Source organism: Corvus kubaryi, unplaced genomic scaffold, assembly GCF_017639235.1.
Source record: "Corvus kubaryi isolate FWS band 111438036 unplaced genomic scaffold, C.kubaryi_AGA036_p1.0 133, whole genome shotgun sequence".
In the NCBI taxonomy this organism is placed as follows: domain Eukaryota; kingdom Metazoa; phylum Chordata; class Aves; order Passeriformes; family Corvidae; genus Corvus; species Corvus kubaryi.
The window spans coordinates 29,038,980-29,057,734 of NW_024580667.1; the positions used below are offsets into that span (position 1 = coordinate 29,038,980).

The window sequence follows — 18,755 nt, forward strand, 5'->3', positions numbered from 1 at the left end:
AAAAGAAAAATACCACCTAATTTTCCTCATCTCATTCAGTCATTTCTCTCAGCCAATGTTTCAGATTTAAAGGAGAACTTATAAAATTTGAATGGAAAGAAATTTTCTACCTGAGATAATTACTTGCATACTGCGCAGGTAAAAGGACCATAATATGTTTTCTTTGTTTTAGGAGTTACTTTTGGAAGCTACGTGAGCATTGTCAGGTGTCAATTTACAATCCCATTTTCAAAGGTAGCCTCATAGGAGGCGATACAAAGGATTTCTGTGACACAATGTCACTTATAATTTTCAGATGATACTGGGTGTTTCTTGCAACCAGAAGTCTTGCAAGTAGAACAATCTGTCTCTTTACATGATGAAATGTATAAGATAATGCATTCATTTAAGGGTAATTTGCAACAAAGTACCAATGAAAAATTCTTTGGTCATAAGTAGCTATTCATCATTGGAGAGTAAAAAAGGAAAAAAAGACATTTCACACAAAGATATACTGTAGCTGCCTGAAATGAGACTTTATATTTTCATATGATCAAAAAAAACACAAATAAACTGATTTAGTTTTACTGGAAAACATTACTCTTTCCAGAAAGAATAAAAAATGTTGATAATATTGTATTTCCTAAAAGGTCTAGTGTTGTGTGGTTATAGATTCAGATGAGTATTTGTATATGTCAGGAGTCTTCAGCTAGCAAACATTCTCATATTATTTGTAATTTCTTAAAATTATTTCTTTTATAAAAAATAATGTCCTTATGTAATCAGATTTGAACAGATTGTAGAATCCTCAAACAGTTTTCACTTCAGTGAAGTTTTTAAGAGTGGGGAATTTAACACGTAGCTGTTCATGAATTTACCTTTAAAACCAAACAAAATGAAATCTATTAAAACTGATAATAAATTATACTTCTATCAGTCCTTTCACGTTTATAATGAATTTCTCATCAGTAAAATTTAATACTATTTCAGAAATATGTCTCTGTACTAAAGGAAAGAAGATTTCCCTAGAATTTCTCTTCATGTTAACATGTAGACCTATTTCTCCTGTTAGGGTTATCTCCTTTTCTCAAGGAGAATGCTTTTTTCAAAGTTTGGCTGCTCTGGAGTGTAGCTTCAGTTAATGCATCCAGGCACTGTGTGGATATGTGGTAAAAGTAGGAAAAATCTTGAGTCTGTTTTGGCAAACCAGGTGTGATTAAGACAAGAAAATTTAGTGACAGAACACATAACTGTACATAACCTTGGCATTTCATGTAGAACATGTTTTACCTTTGTGCTGCTGGGAAGAATTCTTCTGTAAAATTTTGTTGGTTTTCACTTCTTCCTTTGTTCATTGTAGTAGTCAATAGTTGCTGCCAAAAAAAAAAAATTAAAAGGAAAAGGAAGAATTGGAAGGTTATTAACAAAATACTGATGCAGTGGTAGAACAGAACATAAAGAGTATTGTTAGAGTTCCAGGATGTTGCTTCATGTGAGGCATCACATCACTGAAACCTGATGTCCTGCCTGAACTCTCTAAGTGCAATTGCTACATTTCATAAAGATCTAAAATGGCAGGTATTAGCTAGCAAATGAAGAGTATTACTTTCTTATATTACATGATATTGACCTCTCTGTAAAACCAACATAGAAACCTTTCTTCTGGCAGTTTCTAGTTGGATGCTGTGTGCTGGAGATCACTGTACCAGCTTTGTGCAAAACAGCGTACGGAAGCTGTTGACTTCACTGGGAATGGAGTATCTGTTGTCAGTGAAGATAGAGGTATTTTTTCTGAAATATGCATAGACTTAGAACCATTAGACGTGAAGAACTGAGTGCCAGTTCCAAAAGTGACCTCTGTCCCCTTCGTGGTAGAGGGACTATATATATATCTACTCCATTATCTGCTTGATTAAAGACTGAAGAAGTTTCAGAGATTAATGTAAAGGATGTACTGATATAACATTCACATCTAAAAGGGATTAATGGTAAGAATGTCAATTCAGATATTAAATGAAAATGTGTGTTTATTTTTACTGGGAAATTTTTTTTTGGTTGTTTTTATATTCTGACTGAGCACTGTAAATACTTTAAATAAAAAAAAATGGTGAAAATTGTTTAAAAAGTCAATGCAACTGATGTCAACCAACTTTAATGACTTTTCCTTTAAAAATGTTGCTTTGTTTTTTATCATCTCAGTTTGCCAAAAGAAAAATGCAGGTTTTTTTCAGAACTAATTAACTCAGAAGATCTGGGAACCATTTAATTTGAGTTGAAATTTTTTTATTAAGGCAAATAGAGAGGCCAATTGTACAGGTATTTTGAATAATGATCATTGGTGGCACGTTCTAGTTGCAGTAATAAATACAGAAGATGCAAAGTGGGAGCTGGGCAGTGGTGTTACCATGACCCTGTTTCTAGGCAAATGTAATCCACTTCTCAGCCAGAACAGCCTTCTGGAATAGAAACCACAATGTTATATTTATACTGCTCCTGGGGACCATTTTGCTCAGATCTAGCAGCAGTACCTTCTCAGGGTAATGTATTAAGGAGTCTTTCTTTTCTTAGAAATACAGAATATCTTAAATCCTAAAAATCATTAAATATGCATGATATACTAGAAAGGAATTATGGTTACTCCTAAATTTAGTCAAAATGAAGCATTCATATAAAATAAGCTCAAATATGAATATCATGCAAAAACTTGTCCTGTGAAAAGACAGCACTGTCATTAGCCAGCTGTATACAAATGGTCTTTGGTTCTATAAATACAGATTCTCACATGTGGACTAGAAAAAGCAACTCTACTCACTCAGCATTTGGAGAAACCCACAGACATGTCTGGCATATTCCTCTCTACAGAAGCTGAATGTGCCAAACACTTATCACTAGACTTTCGAAGGCTAAAATGCAACTGACTGTAAAGAAAGAAGATCAGTGCTCTGCCATCTAAAACCTGGCGCATTAAGGATGTTCTTTTTGAATAATAGAGGTACACTGTGTACATTACATTATGTCCTTCAGATGTGTGGAGATGTCATCGATACGAAAGAAAAGTCTCTTCAGATTCAAATCTATCATCTTCCCTGAGAAAATAAAGCTAATAATATAATGAGAAATGGTAGTGACATAAGCAATGGAGGAAAATGGTCCTTAATGCCTTTGGTGGCTAGACTTTAATTCCTGAGATGATCTATTACCTGGTGTTTGGATACGTGCTAGCACCACCTACACACCTTTCGATCATTTACCATCGAGAGACGAGAGGCCCAGAGTGCGTTTTGGACTTGGATTACAGTGCCAGTGAATTAGGTTTCCTGGTGTTATAACATCAGCTTTGAAGGGATGGCCTGCCAAAAATGTAATAGCACAGGAGAAACAGGTGGCTTTTAGCAAAAACACTGTCCTCAATTCTATGACTGTCTATAAAGAAAAAAATACAATACTACTGTATTGAAACAACAGACAGAATAAAATGAAATAAAAACAAGTTCAGAGTTGTCAAAGACATACCAGACTTTCCACATAGCCCTAATTCTCCTTTGTTCTGATATATCAGGAGCACATCCACCAGGGGTCCTAAAGAGATGTTTTCCTTTGGATTATTCCCAACCCCTGTGTTAGCCTCTGTTGCAGAGCATACACTTTGTGCTACCTCAGCAAACGTCATACCTGTCATGGATGCAGCCAGACCTGTGATACTGAGAGCATATTGTATGACAGAATCAGATGACTGTTGCCCTGAGGTTCAAAAAGAGAGCAGTCTGAAAAGAGGAAGAGGAACACAAGCAAACCAAACATGACCTTTTCCAGCCTCTGCTGGCTTGAATTCACAATTCAAATACAGGATTAGAATACAGTTTCTTCCAAGGGGTCTTAAATGCATAAATCAGTGTGTTTATATATTCACCTATATAACTTTTTCTGTCTGTCCATGTGTATTTTAATTTCTGCTTTTTTTTTGTACTATGATGGCTTACCTACAGAAACAGAGTAGTAAAACATGAAGTAAATGGAAGAAAAAATTTCATATAAATTAAGGTATTAGCTTATTCAGGGATGACTGTTCAGTTCAGCAGCAGGGGTGCATGAGGTGTCTGTAAACGAGCACAAACCTGCCTTTTCATTCTGCTGAAGCATGGCCCAAAAAAGAGTGGCTGAACAATTGGTAGCAAATGGAAAAATTAATTTATTGAATTTACACAACTTCCTCCCTAAAAAGCATTGCTATAATCAGGGGAATTTACCTTTCTCTAGCTTATGTGTTTTGGTCCTGTTCGTCTTTCATGGCTCTTATCTGAACTACGACAAGGAAGTCTCTGTAAATTATACCTTCTAGCTGTGACTTTTCAGATACAATGAAAAAGAATGTGCTAATGCCGAAATTGTTATGGCACAGGACCAATGGAAGTGAGATGTTTGGCATGTTTCATTAAGCAGATAGACATAAAATTAAAAGGGTGAAGAAAATGGAAAAAAAATTCCTAAGGCAGTAAAAAAAAGAAAACATAGCTCCATTGGCCAGAACATACGCTGTTGTTCTGCACCAGAACAGACCTAATCAAACAACAAATAGTGTGAAGTGTGGAACTGATTTCCATTGATCTATCATGCTTTCTTTGCAGGAATATCAAATTGATATATTTTTTGCCCAGACGTGGACAGACAGCCGTCTTCGCTTCAACAGCACCATGAAAATACTGACTCTGAACAGCAACATGGTTGGCTTGATCTGGATCCCAGACACAATATTTCGTAACTCAAAGACAGCAGAGGCTCACTGGATCACCACCCCCAACCAGCTCCTCCGCATATGGAATGATGGCAAGATCTTGTACACCCTCAGGTGAGCACTTGGCAAGGTGCAGGGCTGAAAGCTTCTCCTACTTCTGGTGTATTAGTGGTAATTTTCAGCAATATCTTTGCTCTCCTCGGCTGTTTTCTTCCCAATGCTTACCTGGCCATGCTTTACACATATTTAATTATTCAGGCATAAGTACTTCCAGGTTTAAAAAACAAAGTCTTGTCTTTCTGTTGCTGCCTGCTCCGAGCTGCCCTTCCCCCTCCCCAAAACAAGTCAGGACTTGTCACTGCCATGTGCTCTGAACTCCTTTGCTCCAAGCGCAGGCAAAACTGAAAGAAACTCTAAACTCCAGAGCAGTGTCTGGTTGGCCAGTCACCCCAGGTCCACCCCCCAGTTCTCCCCTTTCCTTTCCCAAATAAAAGAGGACCCCAGAGGGGGCCCACCCTCTTTGGCTCTGCACCCCTTCTGCGAACATCTGTGTGCCTGTCTCTGTTTGAAAGCAGGACTATAGCTTAAGCCAAGAGCTATATTTCTCCCTCTTTGCTTCTACTGGTGGTATTAGCTTTGCAGCTACTACTTGCTGCTTTCAGAGCTACTGAAATGCTGGATTGCCCGTGCTACCTCTTTCTAAGAAAGAAACCTTGAGAAATAGGCAATAAGTCTGTCTAAGTTGTACGAGTTGGGCTTTTTAGTGCTTGTAATAAAATCAGGACTATGTAGTGCCATAAAACCTGTCAAAAGCCTTTCTGATCAGAGTTAGATGCAGGGCTGGATAAAGCATTTCTAGATTCATGCTAGTGCCAATACTCGATTCTTCAAACAAGTCATGCAGGAAGATAGTCTGTGACATCTCATCACAAGGGTGAATTGCTGGAGGAAAGGCTTTTACAGTTTTCTAATCTTTGTGGTAAAATCAACTATATGGTATTAGAAATACTGTATATATTTGCATTTAAAAAAGCCTGTGGAAATCAAAATATGTGTTTACTTGTGGAAGAGATGAGTTGTTCAGAAGGGAGTTTTGCCATAAGCCATGTTCCACAAGGGAAACTGTTTCAGAGACCTGCCTTTCACACTACATTTTCTTCCTGGGGCACCTGAGAGGGCTAATCATGCTTGCAACTGCTTTGGGGTCCAATACACAGTCTTTGGCAAACAATAAGAAAGGAAATAAACATCTGGAAAAGCTATTGATATTTTTAGTGTCTTTTCCTGCTTAGGCTTGCTGTACTGTGAAGAGCTCTTGCTTATTTCAGTTGCCTTTAGCTAAAGAATTTGGGGATTAAGGTGTCAGTTCCAATATTCTCTTGGTTGGGTTATTGGGGTTGTTTCTGAGGGGATTTTGGTTAGGTGTTTTGTTGGGTTTTTTCTGTTAAATTCTGTTTCAGTATTTCAGGCCAAGTTAAGTATCTACCTAAGATTAGTTAGACTTGCATACATCTCGCTAAAGAAACTATTTGTGGAATGGACTACAAAATTTTTCTAAACTAGCTAAAAGTAAGTTAATACTTGACCCATTGGAATGAGCGTTTCTACTTTGTGAAAGATGTTTTGAATCCTTTTTGATCACTCACATCAACCTCCTTTTTACACAGGAAAAGCTGTTAGAATGATCATTGCTTACTGTTAACACTGTAATTCAAACCCCATTTAACTGACCTAAGTGTCAGAATTGGTATGACATGGAAGAGGTAGCTACTGTATGCCCTGGTGCTGTCAGGTGTTGATGGGTGTTGTGTGTCCAGGAAAAAGTGTACAAGGTTCAGTCATGCTCCATACATTTCCATCTTCTTCCCTTCCCCCTGTAGGGTCTGAACGCCCTCCTGCTGCAACGCTGCAAATCCTCTTCTAGTGTCAGTGCAATAAGGCTCTTGAATTCCTCACAGGTGACCTTTTCGAAGACAGAGTTTTTCTCTGTGCCATCCTATATGTGAGATATAAACCTTTCCCCATTGAGTTTTTTATCTTTTTATTTGGTTTCCAAAAGGAAAAACTCACATAACCCACATGCATGAATTGTCATGAAATTATGTAGTATTTCTTTTAAAAGACTGTACAAAAACCTAAAACTTAATTCAATTTCCCTGAGTAAATACATTCATTTTGTAAGCTATTAGACTGAAGATTACTGATTTATATTAGTAATTTTAAAATTGACTCAGTTCATAGTATACTTTGTGTTAGGAATGTCATGTAAAACCAGCATTCAAGTAGGGATGAAGATGTTTCTGCTGATCTGTTTGTTGCATCTACACAATATAGAATGACATATAGAGATTTACTAAGTTTTGGAGAGACAGCCTGAAGAGAGTGAAAGAATTTTAAATTCACACTACAAATATGGAGAATATTTCTTACAAGATTCCCCCTGAGGTTTTAATTTTGTGGCATTACATACCACACAAACCATATTTCCTATTATTTTTGTAAAGAATAGTTGTTTTCATGCCAGAACCTTCGATGATGAATTGTCTAGAGAAAAACATGCACAGATTTCCTGGGATCAAGAAACACTTGATGATATGTCTGAAATTATTTTACATAATTATCATTGTTTTGGATCAGGCTTAAATAGCCAACAAACAATCTGCAAATACAGTTCTTTCCTTTCAGGCCTTACTCGTGGATGTCAAAGTACTTTTTCATGATGCTTAAGGTTACCCTGCCTCATCCTCTGGCTGTTCCCTGTACTGGCACATAGTAACAGACCCTTGGTTTCTTCATAGGCTTACCATCAACGCTGAGTGCCAGCTGCAGCTGCACAACTTCCCCATGGATGAACACTCGTGTCCTCTGATATTCTCCAGCTGTAAGTGCTGCTTTGAAGCCTTATTGTTGTATGTGACTCATATGCAGGAGCATGGGTTTAATTCTGATTTCTGTCCAGTTGTTCAATTGTTCCATAACTGGTATAAGAATTTTAGGTTTGCTCAAATATTTAGGGAATTTTTGTTTTCCTCTCTTGCACTCCTGATCAATGAACTTATGACATGAAGTCTTCCACAGATTTACTGTTATTTTTGTTAAAACCAGTCTTTTTAGCTGTTACTATAGTCACAAACTCAGCAGATACTCATACCAGTCTGTGCAATGTTAATTTATACAATCACTTGACATTGCAAATGAGAATTGAAACTACAGTTTTCTGGTGGAGGTGCACAGCATGGAGACATGCCCAGAAATCTCTCAATATCTGAGTTTATAGCACGTAGCCTGGTAATGCCTCTCTGTTTTATAATAAAAGTAAATGGTGCAACTACTGAAAATCTCATTTCCCTTTTATTGCTCAGCTTGTCCAGCAGTCCCAATGTTGTATTGTATCTAGTGTTGCTGACATATTTAAAATCTTCCTAACAGACAGAACAAATACATGGGGAAGTGAATGGAAAACAAAACTCAAGTGAGTTAATTCTGAGGTCCGATATTACTGTGAGAAGTTATCTTCATGCTGATTCTTTTGAAAAATCTTGAGAGCTGTCTGCTCATAGGAACAGGTGCAGAGTTTCGTAATCCAAGGCCACACAATGCAAATGTTTTAAAAACATTTTTAAAAGGATCTCACTAAAGATTTTAATCTTGACAATCTATAAGACTCAGGATATGTGTTCTTCAGAAGTGAAAGGAAAATGTACTGTTTTGTCTATCTACTTAGAAACAAGATTGTCTCCATAATCCCTTTTAAAGTGATAGAAAAATAAAACTATTGAATATCTTCATAATAAAGATGCTATTGTGATGGTATTGATCTCTCTTTTTAAATACTATACAAACTGTGATCCACAATCACAAAATGGATTTGAATCTCAGCTGATCCAGGGTGTATTTTTATTTTTACCCAGGAAAAAGTTTAAAAAACATCTGTCATGTAAATATCTCCCTTTCCTCTAAAATTCTATCACCATGTTGCCATTTTTTATTTTTTATATGTATAAGTGAACATGGGCAGAAATATACAGTTGTGTATTTAATTCAGGTGTGTGGAATATATGCATATTCAACTGAACAAGAGGTAGATAGCTCCTGAATGAGCTTTACTGCTAATGAACACTTGTCACTGAACGCTATGCACCTCAGCCATCTTTAGTTACTACATAAAACTGCTTTTGTGGCAATCTGATGTTGTTTTGTTGAAGTTCTGGGAAAGGTGTGTGATCTTAAAAATCAAATTCCAGAGATTTATGGAAACCTACTAAATATTTTTTGAAGTCCAAAGATACTAATTAAAGCTACCACATAAATTTGATTGGTCCAGTGATAGCAATATTCAAATAAAGTGAACTCTAATAAAACAGGATGTCACTTCAAACCTTGCATTCCCTAACAGCTAGACAGTTGCTAAATTCAAGTCAGTTATACTCTATGGTTTTTATTTAAAGAGCGAGGATATCAGTGGGTACTTCAGCAGGCTCTGCCCCGTGGCAAAGTTCCAAATATATTTTGATTTGAAAATATTCCTCCTAATTTTGATTTATTAACTCAGAACACTTCTGACCTTGAAACATGTATGTATTGCCATCAGACACGTACTGCTGTCTATGGATATGGAGATTACATATGATAAAGCAGAATGTGAATGTGTTGCAGTTTGTGTGTGTTCTTCGAAGTTTCTTGACAGATGGAGAATCCCATAGAGGAATGTTAAAATGTTTTATAGTTTTCTCAAGGTTTTGGTCATGTTGATAGCAAGGGTTTATTTCTTTAGAATCATACTGAATTACATTCTTTTCCTTGAACAATTTCAGCACTGCTATTACCATCGTACAGGACATCTCCTGTATGATTAGTTTGTTACATAACTCAGTTGTGTTTTCAGTCTTGTGTACATCATAGCAGTCTCTAGGTATGTGGAATTCAGTGGGACTTATGAAGTGAATGACTGAGTGAATGCCTGAATGATTTATTACTGCCTTCTATGACAAGTTTCTGGAGGGACAAGCTGATTAGGGATTCCAAGATGTGTGTCTTTGAATAAAATAAAAACCTTTGTAGAATTCATGGCACAGCTCTGCTTCTCTCTGCATCCCTTCTGTTTGTTCCTCAGCATGCAGACAAATCTTTGTAGTTTCCACTGTAGGCAGGCAAAAAGAAGCACAAGTTTCAGGAAATATTCCCCACACCTCTAGACACAGATGAAGAAGTTTAATATTTGAAATTTCTGATTTTTTATATCAATTTCCCTTGATATTTCAGAAATATGAAACTCATCTTTTATTTTGTCTAAAATATTTACCTCTAGTGCCAGCTAATTTGCATCCTAACCTAGTTGTTACCCTGGGGACAGTTGATGTTCTCTCCGTGGGAATGCTGAGCTCTACCTGGTTTGGTTGCCAGGATGAATAAGGAGAAGACAATGGCTTATAAAAAGGACCCATCTCAGTGTGCTAACAGTAGTTACCAAAACATATCTACCCCTTCCTGTGGAAAATCTTATTCAAGAACTAGTTCCTGGAGCTCTCTAGTTTCTTTTACAGGGCTTAAAAAGTATTGAAATAATCTGAAGGTCTTTAACTTGTGCAGGTTTTTCGTGCAGGATGACATGATGAGGTGACTCACCTGGCATATTAGGCCATGTGGGCAGTGTGTGTCTGTAGCTGCTGTTCTTATGTAGATGTGCACTTAGCACACTGCTTATGTGAAAAGTGGATCCCAAGAACATGATGCAGGGCTGCTATGCCATGTGACAGCTTGTGTCTGTTCCATGCACCAGATTGGTTTGATCAACCACATGTGCCAAGCAGGATTTCTTACTAAAGAACTACAACAAGGCATGGTGTGAATGTGCATTTCCCTGTAAATGTGAAGAAAGAATCAATGTTGTGACTTGATTCCGGTGGCGCAATCTTGGATAGGTTTTGCTCTATATGATCACTCTTTCTTCATATGGTTTTAAAGTACTGTATGCAGCTACATAAAAATACTCTGTCACTGTCATTCTTCATTTGGGTTAATTTATCCTCCTGAGCCAAGGGAGGCTGCTGTGCTGCTTTTGGCACTCAAATAGCACATTAAACTGTCTTGGTTATCTCTATTCAGCATTGATTTGAGCATTTTGGAAATACTCTCAGGATTCTGCCATATAATTTAGTTTATAGAGGTAGTTAGGATTCACATAAACTTCAGGAAGGAAGAGGAGATATTCTGTCTGAAGGATGATGTCAGCACAAGAACAAACAACACACAGGCAACAAAAGGCAGACTGGGAATGAAAAGTTAAGCAGAATAATTGTGAAACTCCTTCTAGATAGAACAGTAGGTGCTCAAATATTATAACAATTCAATAGTATTTGAACAAAGCACTAGAACAACCATACATTGGGAGCTATCAAGCATAATGAGATCACTCTGTAGTAATGGCCACTACTTTTTTATCCTGAGGCATTTGAGACTAAAGAGCAGGAATACAGGGCTGTATGGCTAAGCTACTTGAAAGAACTCTTTAGCATTAGAGTTATCATGTGACTATTTTCCAGCGAGCTTACATGGTTTTGGTTTTCCTTTCTCAGTCACTGGTGAGACTGTTGAATGTTCTGGATTTTCTTTATTTGGGAGGACTAAGCATGCTTCAAAATAATGTGAGAAAGTTTGCACCCAAAGCTGTGTAACAGTTAGCTGTTTGAAGTTTTTTATTTTTTCAGACCAGCAGAAACCTTCACCTCCTCTCCCCATACATGTGCTCAAGATTAACTTGACACTCCTTCAGGTGACAGCATATGACAAAGCTGACAAACCCATTACACCTTGTTTCGAGCATCTGGTCAACTAACTTTTTAATTATGTCCAAGGAGCTTTATGGTGGGAATCTCTGTTAGCTGCACACCTGAGGTCTGAAACATGCCTGGGGCTTTATCAGATGCAGTAATACTGAGCTGCAGTGCAAGATGCCAGAAAAAAAAAGGTGACTGAATTGATTAATGAGTTTTCACTGTTTTGTTTTTCTTCCTGCTGTTGTAATCAAACTGCAGATACAGTTGTTCGTTTTTAAAAGCACCTTTGACTTAGACAAGGGGAATTATGACACATTTTATAGGCAATTACCGATCTTCTCCATAGTGAGAAGGTCTAGTGTACTGAGTTGCCCATTACTGGAGGATTGCTGCAAGAAAGGAAAAGGTGGGCATGCCTAGAATGCCATTCTTACTGCAAACACCAAAACACATACACAAAGGTTCATCAAGAATTCGGTTGTTTTCAATTCAGTTTAAAATAGGGGAAAGCAAGATTTCCAACTATTGATAGTCCAGTTTGTTCAGTCAGGACTTAAACCAAATATTTTTTGCCTTTTAAATATTAAGAATTGTTTTGATTTCTTGTAGAGTGATATACAAAAGTATGCCAAGTGTTGCAGAAAAAAAAATTAAGGAAATGTGCAATGCTTTTAAAAGAAACTAATCCAAATCTAACATAGGGCTTGAAAGGAACAGATCCCGTCTTTCTAAATATAAACTCAGTTCAATCAAATGTTCCCCCTTTGAACATGAAACCTCTTATGGATATGCAATCAGTACTTTGAGCCTTGAATCATTAATTTTCTAACACAACTAGCTGTCATCGCCCATTTTAATATGTTTCTCCTAGCCTAGAAAAATAAATGCTGGTTTTGTGGAATGAGCTGTGCTTTGTTTCATCTCCTGTGTCATCAGCAGAGTCATTAATACAGTCTGAGGGCAGAAATTTACTTCTGATGAGGAACAGGCCAGAAGGAACATAGCTTAATGTTCATCTCTCAAGAGGAGTTTCATTAAAGATGCTGGGAAGGCATTGTAATGTGCAGAAGGAGCTTTAATACACATCTGAACTTCCATCTGTGCTCCCTGTAATGGGCTGAGCCAGATCATGGGGCATTAATGGAATTCTTAAACCAGTTCTTGTGGTGAACATGTTTTAGCTCTTGTAGCTTTTTCCTCTTCTAGGAAGGTAGAAATATTCATATGCATCCATCCTTCTCTTCAGAAGACTGTCTTTTTCCAAGAATAGTCAATATAGAGAGGTCTTATAAAGAGGAGAAAAGAAATCTGTTTATGGAAAATTTGTCCTTTGAAGTTTCCTCCCAAGTTCTGTATTTAGCCTATGACTTTTGTCATATATGCCAATTAATGAACACAGTATGTGAGGCATTTCTGTGACACATCCCTCCTCCTATTCATCTGCTAATTTCTCTCATACACAGACATTTTCATATCTTCTTATTTCAGTTCCCCTCTTTTAAACTGTTTTCATTACACATTTTTTCAAATACTTTGGCTAGTGTGCAAGACAATCTTCAAAGAAAATTTGACCATCCCAAAGATTTATGAGGTGTGCATGACTCTATAGGGATCTTCTTTGCATTTGTTAACGTGTGAACATTAATGTTTCTAAGTGTTTTTTTCCTGAGGTACCTACAATGATACCAGTATACAGTGAATCTAAAATATGTGATAATCTTATACAATTTCATTTCATCATTCCAGAAGCTTTTCTGAATGTATTCTGCTACTGCATTGCTCAGTTTTACCTCTCCTTAGGTTTCCCTAAATTTCCCTGAGGGCGTTTCTGTTTTTATCTAACATAAGTTAGATTCCTAGGGAGTATTGTACTGTTTCCTGGGGAGTCAAATATTTATCCAATTCCTTGACTGCTCACTACTGACTAATTCACTACTACTTTGCTGTGTGTGACTCAATAAATTTCTCAATATGTAAGAGACACTGCATTAAGTAGCTTTAGGTTTTTATGACTCTATTTTATAGCCAAGCCAAGACTTATAGCAATTATTATAAGTTATTTTTTATTGCAAGTTCTGCTAATTTTTATCTAATTTCTCAAATATGATGTGTTTTTATGAAACTTCAAATTCATCTATGATGTGAGTACACTCAGTGTAAAATTTTACTTTCTACATCAAATTTATGGTAGACTTGTGCCAAAGTACTGTATATTGTAAACATGATTTTGGCACTACTATTCCTGTTAGCATTGTGTCTCATTGTTCAAGGTATATTAGTGACACCTTTATAAACGTTTATGGCTACATGGTTCAATGCTGGTTCCAAATTTATGCAACATGTCATGAAAGTGTAATATTAATCAATCTGATATTACATCTGATAGCTACTAGTACATAAATGGTATTTCTTTAGTCAAAAAGCAGCGAAATTTCCCCAGGGTCAAGGGCTGACCATTGCCTCCTTGGTAATCAAGCAGAATTGATAGCCATGGTTAATTCATGTAATATCCTGTGCCCCAGTTCCTCTCAAAGAGCTAAGGTTTTGTACTGGTAGCAGACCAAATGTCTCTCTCCTTTTATAGTGAAATTTTTCTCCACAAGATTGAAGGCTCCTCTGGAGAGGGAGCAGCTGCCATTACTTCCAGTGAAAATGAAATCCTAGAGTAAAATTAGAGCAAGTGCTAATTAGTGAAGCCTAAAATGCTTAACTCATGATATCTTGGGGCCAGCACAGTCTTCCAGAGACTCTCTGGATTGATGGTAGGCTATTCTAGGAACCTGGCATCTACCCCAGTTTTGCAGCAGTCTTCCCAGGATGCTCGGTATCTCCATGTGCCCTGCACAATTGTCTGAGGAAGATGGGATGCCCATGTTATGACACAAACTCTCTAGACATCCTGCCTCAGAGCAAAAAAAAAGCTCTTATTCCTTGATCTGAAGTTTAATATAGGTGGTTGTATTACAGGGATAGGACCCCCTCAGCTCTTACTTACATTTATACAAGGAGACTGGAAGTCTAAAAAATCCCAGGTGCAGTCCAGCCTTTCAAAGCAATCAGTCTTATTTTTCTAAATTTTCTATTAGCAGTATTTAAAAAAAAAATCAGCCTCAAAAGCACTTTTAGAAAAGAAAAACCCTGCCTAAGAGCCAGTTATTTTTGGCAGGAATATATGTAGCAAAGTTATGCTTATGGTGTCAGTAGAAAATAAGAGAAGGTGCTGAAGCAAGACGTGGCTGATTGCATATCTGAAAGCTGAATGTATCAGCAACAGGCCCTGGAGTCTCTGCCATGTGACAGTCATTGTTAGTTCCCATAATTTCATCACAGATCTCAAGATATTCAGTGTTTATTTGAAGCTAAAACCCCTTCAAGCATCTTTTCATGTGCCAATGGGAGATTGTTTTTCTTTTTTTTTTTTTAACCAAACGTTTGACACAAGTGTGACAAGTGTGACACAAGTGCACCATAGGCAGAAAGAAAATAGTTTTCTCCCTCAAATGTAATATGACACCTATTATATACTACATATTTCTATTCTTATTAGTTGCTTATTTAGGTCTTTGATAATTAGTGTGCAAACAAATCTGATCATTAGGGAGGGGCTGGCCCATGAGCTGTGAAGTCCTGGCAGCCCTGCACTTTTAAAATCTGACATACAGAGCTCATATTCGTGATATTTAGAGCACCAGGAGGAGACAGTCACAGTCTTTTGCATCATATTTTTAAACATAAGGAATGACTGATTTTGACACACTGAAACAGTTATACCACTGGAAAATGTAGCCATGTTGTACCAACCTGTAGCCATCGATGGCTGGAGTGCAGCCATCCGTGGCTACAGGCTGTTCAGCAGGGACAAGAGAAGAACGAGATGCAAGGGGTTCCCTACCACATCCAGAGATGGATAGAATGTTAAGAGCTGTCTCTGAAGAATAGCCTTGAGTAGGTCAAAAGGTTATGGGTAAGATTTAGAGACCAAGGCAACAAGAGGAACCTTGTGGTTGATGTCTGCTACCCTGATCCAGGGAGCCTATTGATGAAGCCTTCTTGCTCCAGCTACAGGAGACATCATGCTCTCAGGCTCTCATCCTGCTCAGGGACTTCAACCTGCCTGACATTAGCTGGGAAAGCAATGCTGTGAGCTGTAGGCAGTCCAAGAGACTCATGGAATCATGGAGCACAACTTACTAAGACAGGTAAAAGACTGCCCTGCCAGAGGGGATGCAGTCCTGGATATGATGGTCACTAAAGCAAGTGAACTAATCTAGGGTGTGAAGATTGGTGGCAGCCAGAGTTACAGTGACCCTGCAATGTTGGAAGTTGCAGTTCTGAGGGAGATGGGTCATTTGAAGAGTAAAGTCAGCATCCTGAATTTCAGGAAAGCAAATTTTCACCTGTTCAAGGAATCAGTCAGTAGAAATCCCTGAGATACTCCTTCAGGGACAGATCTGACAGATGTCTAAGGGCGCTTTCCATAGATTGCAAGAACTCTTGATCCCAAGGTGTAAGAAATCAGGCAAGGCAGATGAGATATTGGCATGGCTGAGTTGAGACTTGGTGGTCAAACTAATGGGCAAGAAGAAAATGTGCAGGCACTGGAAGCCGGGACAGGTATCCTGCAAAGAGTACAGGGATGCAATCTGGTTCTATAGGAATGGGGTCAGGAAGGCCAAGGTGCATCAGGAGCTGAACTTGACAAGGGATGCAAAGAATAACAAGGGCCTCTAAAAGTATGCTAGAGAGAAAAAGAAGGTAAAAGAAAGTGTACATCCCTCAGTTAGCATGGTAACTGGTAACTGGCAAACTGGTAGCAACAGACAAGGAGAAGGCTGGGTATTTTGTCTTACAGGAAACAGTCAGAGGTGGATCAAGAGCCAACAGTGCCCAAACTCTGCACAGTTCTGTGCATAGCTCATTCCTCTTTGGGTCTTTCACAGTTATCTTAACTGTTGAAGAAATTTCCAAAGACACCTTCCACAATTCATACTTCATTGTGTGTGCACAGATGTTACAACAAAGCTAATTTAGTATTCCTTTCTTTGGAGAGTTAGATTTCTGCAAATGCTGGTATAATTACCTGCTTTTATTCCTTGTAGCCTTCCTTATTGTAACTGAAATGTACCTCATAAAATATAACATAAAATATGAAATTACACATCCAGGTAGCCCCTGCTGAGCAACATAAAAGTTGCAACATTTCCTTTCTTCTACTCTGATTTCCACATTTCCACATTGATTGACTCCAGAAGTTTCAGGCTATTTTAGATCTCTAGTACAGTACATTTCATATTTTTAAAGAAACAAAAAGCATGTAGTTTTCTAATTGCTTTAGTTGTTTGAAAAAGTGGATTAAAAAAAGAAAAAATTGATTGTGTTATTTTCTTCCATAGTCACCTTAGTGGCCACACTAAAAATTACAGTAATGCATCTCCAAACCACGAGAACTGTTTGTTTGAATTTACTGGTCTTCTTATAAGAAATGAAGAATTGCTGCAGAATTGCTTCAAAGTATAAAGAAACCTTTTGGGGTTTGAGAACCAAGAAGTACCAAGCCAGTGTCAGATCCAGAACAAATACCAAGTAATTGAGAAGAAGAGAAAAGGAGAATGAAGAGAGACTGGAGGTGCCAAGGTCAGCCAAATAACATGCAATACTCCACAGAAGTTTAACAGAAACAGTGACTATTGACTCTCAAATTAAACTCATCTTGGCTAGAACCCAGTCAATGCTTGTTACTTTTGCTAGGCTTGGCTGACAGATGATGATGGGGTTAGTAGAAGCCATTAAAGGTTTACTTGTAACAGACTCAAAATATAAGATGAGAACATCAAGTCCTCAACTTATTAGCCTTGTCTTGTCAATTTTATTTACTTTTAACACCACCTGGAAAAAACAAGGCAGCCTGGAAACATGAAATAAAAAGTCCCATCCTTTTCTTGCTTCTGGTACTGAAAAATTGATGGAAAAACAAAAGCATATCCTAAGTGCTGATGGAGCTAAGAAAGGAAAGGAAGGCAGTCATGCAGCTTTGAATGTTGTTTTCCTCACACTGCTAGAGGACAATCAGGGAAATGCTCTGTTCATCTGTTCCTCTAAGAGGGATATTGCTGAAGTTTGCCTGGCTGTATCCCTTGCTATGAAGTGCAGGTCTGCCTTCTTAAAAGTGATTAACTTTGTGTAAAGGGCATGCTGTATGACAGATAATAACATTTTAATCCTTTTTCATAGTTGGGTAGCATGTTTTTCTGTCAAAACAATACATGATGGGATTATATCTCTTCCTGTCAAATAACCCCTCAGACAGACAAACAAACAAGTGATAAATTTTAAGTGGGGACAGCAGGAACACACATCAAGACATGAAATTTAAATTTATTTTTAAATAAGTATTTTTACATTCTCCCATAGGATGTAGATTTTCAGTTAGTACTTTAAGAAACACTGCAGTTTTGTATATCTAAATACAGAGATTATTTCTGTGGAATGCAAATTATGTTGTGATTTAATGTTTGGGTTATCCATGCATATTAAAAAGTAATTTATTTTTCCCTAATTTTTTTATGATGTGACTTCTGGCAATTTTGCTACTAATCTATTAAAGCTCAGGAAGAGCTGATTTTTCCATAAACTCTTTCCATCAGTTGTAAGAAAGTAAGTATAGGGAGTCATGTAAATTGAAGAAAAGGTTCATGCTGTTCTGAGGCGATCTTCCAAATCAACAGCTTGTGCAGAAGACATTGAGTGTCCTTTCTAGGTCTTCCTACCTGAGCATCTTTCACAAGAAAGCCATAGGGAGAGCTGGTGTGTGACTTTATGATGTCCTGAGGGGGTAGGAGAATCTAGGAGCTCAGAAGTTCTACCAGCTCCACCAGTTGCTGTATCACCTTAATCAGACTCCTTGTTTCATGTAGTGTGTTGCTTTTGCTCCACTTGCATTGATGTCTCTTGACAAGCACTGGGAAGCAAGGCCAGCTGTACCTGTCTCTTCTGCTTGGGCAGCCCTGAGTGCATCAGTACAGGGAAGGTCCCAGTTAACGCTTCTTTTTTTTTAACTCTGGCAGCCTCATTTGACATCAGTGTTTCTTCTCTGGAAAACAACCATCAGTGAAGAACAAGACTCTTATTAAAACAAATCTGATTATCAGGAAGTGGAATGAATTGCAGTTCACAGTATTTAGGTCCTTCATCAATATCTTTCTGTTTTCATGCTTAACAACACAGTTTACTAGAAAAACATCAGAGCTGTTCCGTGCTTGACATAGTCA

General features: G+C 37.7%; 1 protein-coding gene across 2 annotated transcripts in view; it reads left to right on the top strand.

Moving 5' to 3' along the window:
• Positions 1–18,755, top strand: part of GABRG3 (gamma-aminobutyric acid type A receptor subunit gamma3) — a 309,864-nt gene that overhangs the window by 155,874 nt on the left and 135,235 nt on the right. For both annotated transcript variants that reach the window (XM_042041158.1, XM_042041165.1), the window contains exons 4-5: positions 4,605–4,825; positions 7,510–7,592. In XM_042041158.1, the coding sequence (XP_041897092.1) occupies positions 4,605–4,825; positions 7,510–7,592 (304 nt within the window). The remainder of the gene's footprint in view (positions 1–4,604; positions 4,826–7,509; positions 7,593–18,755) is intronic.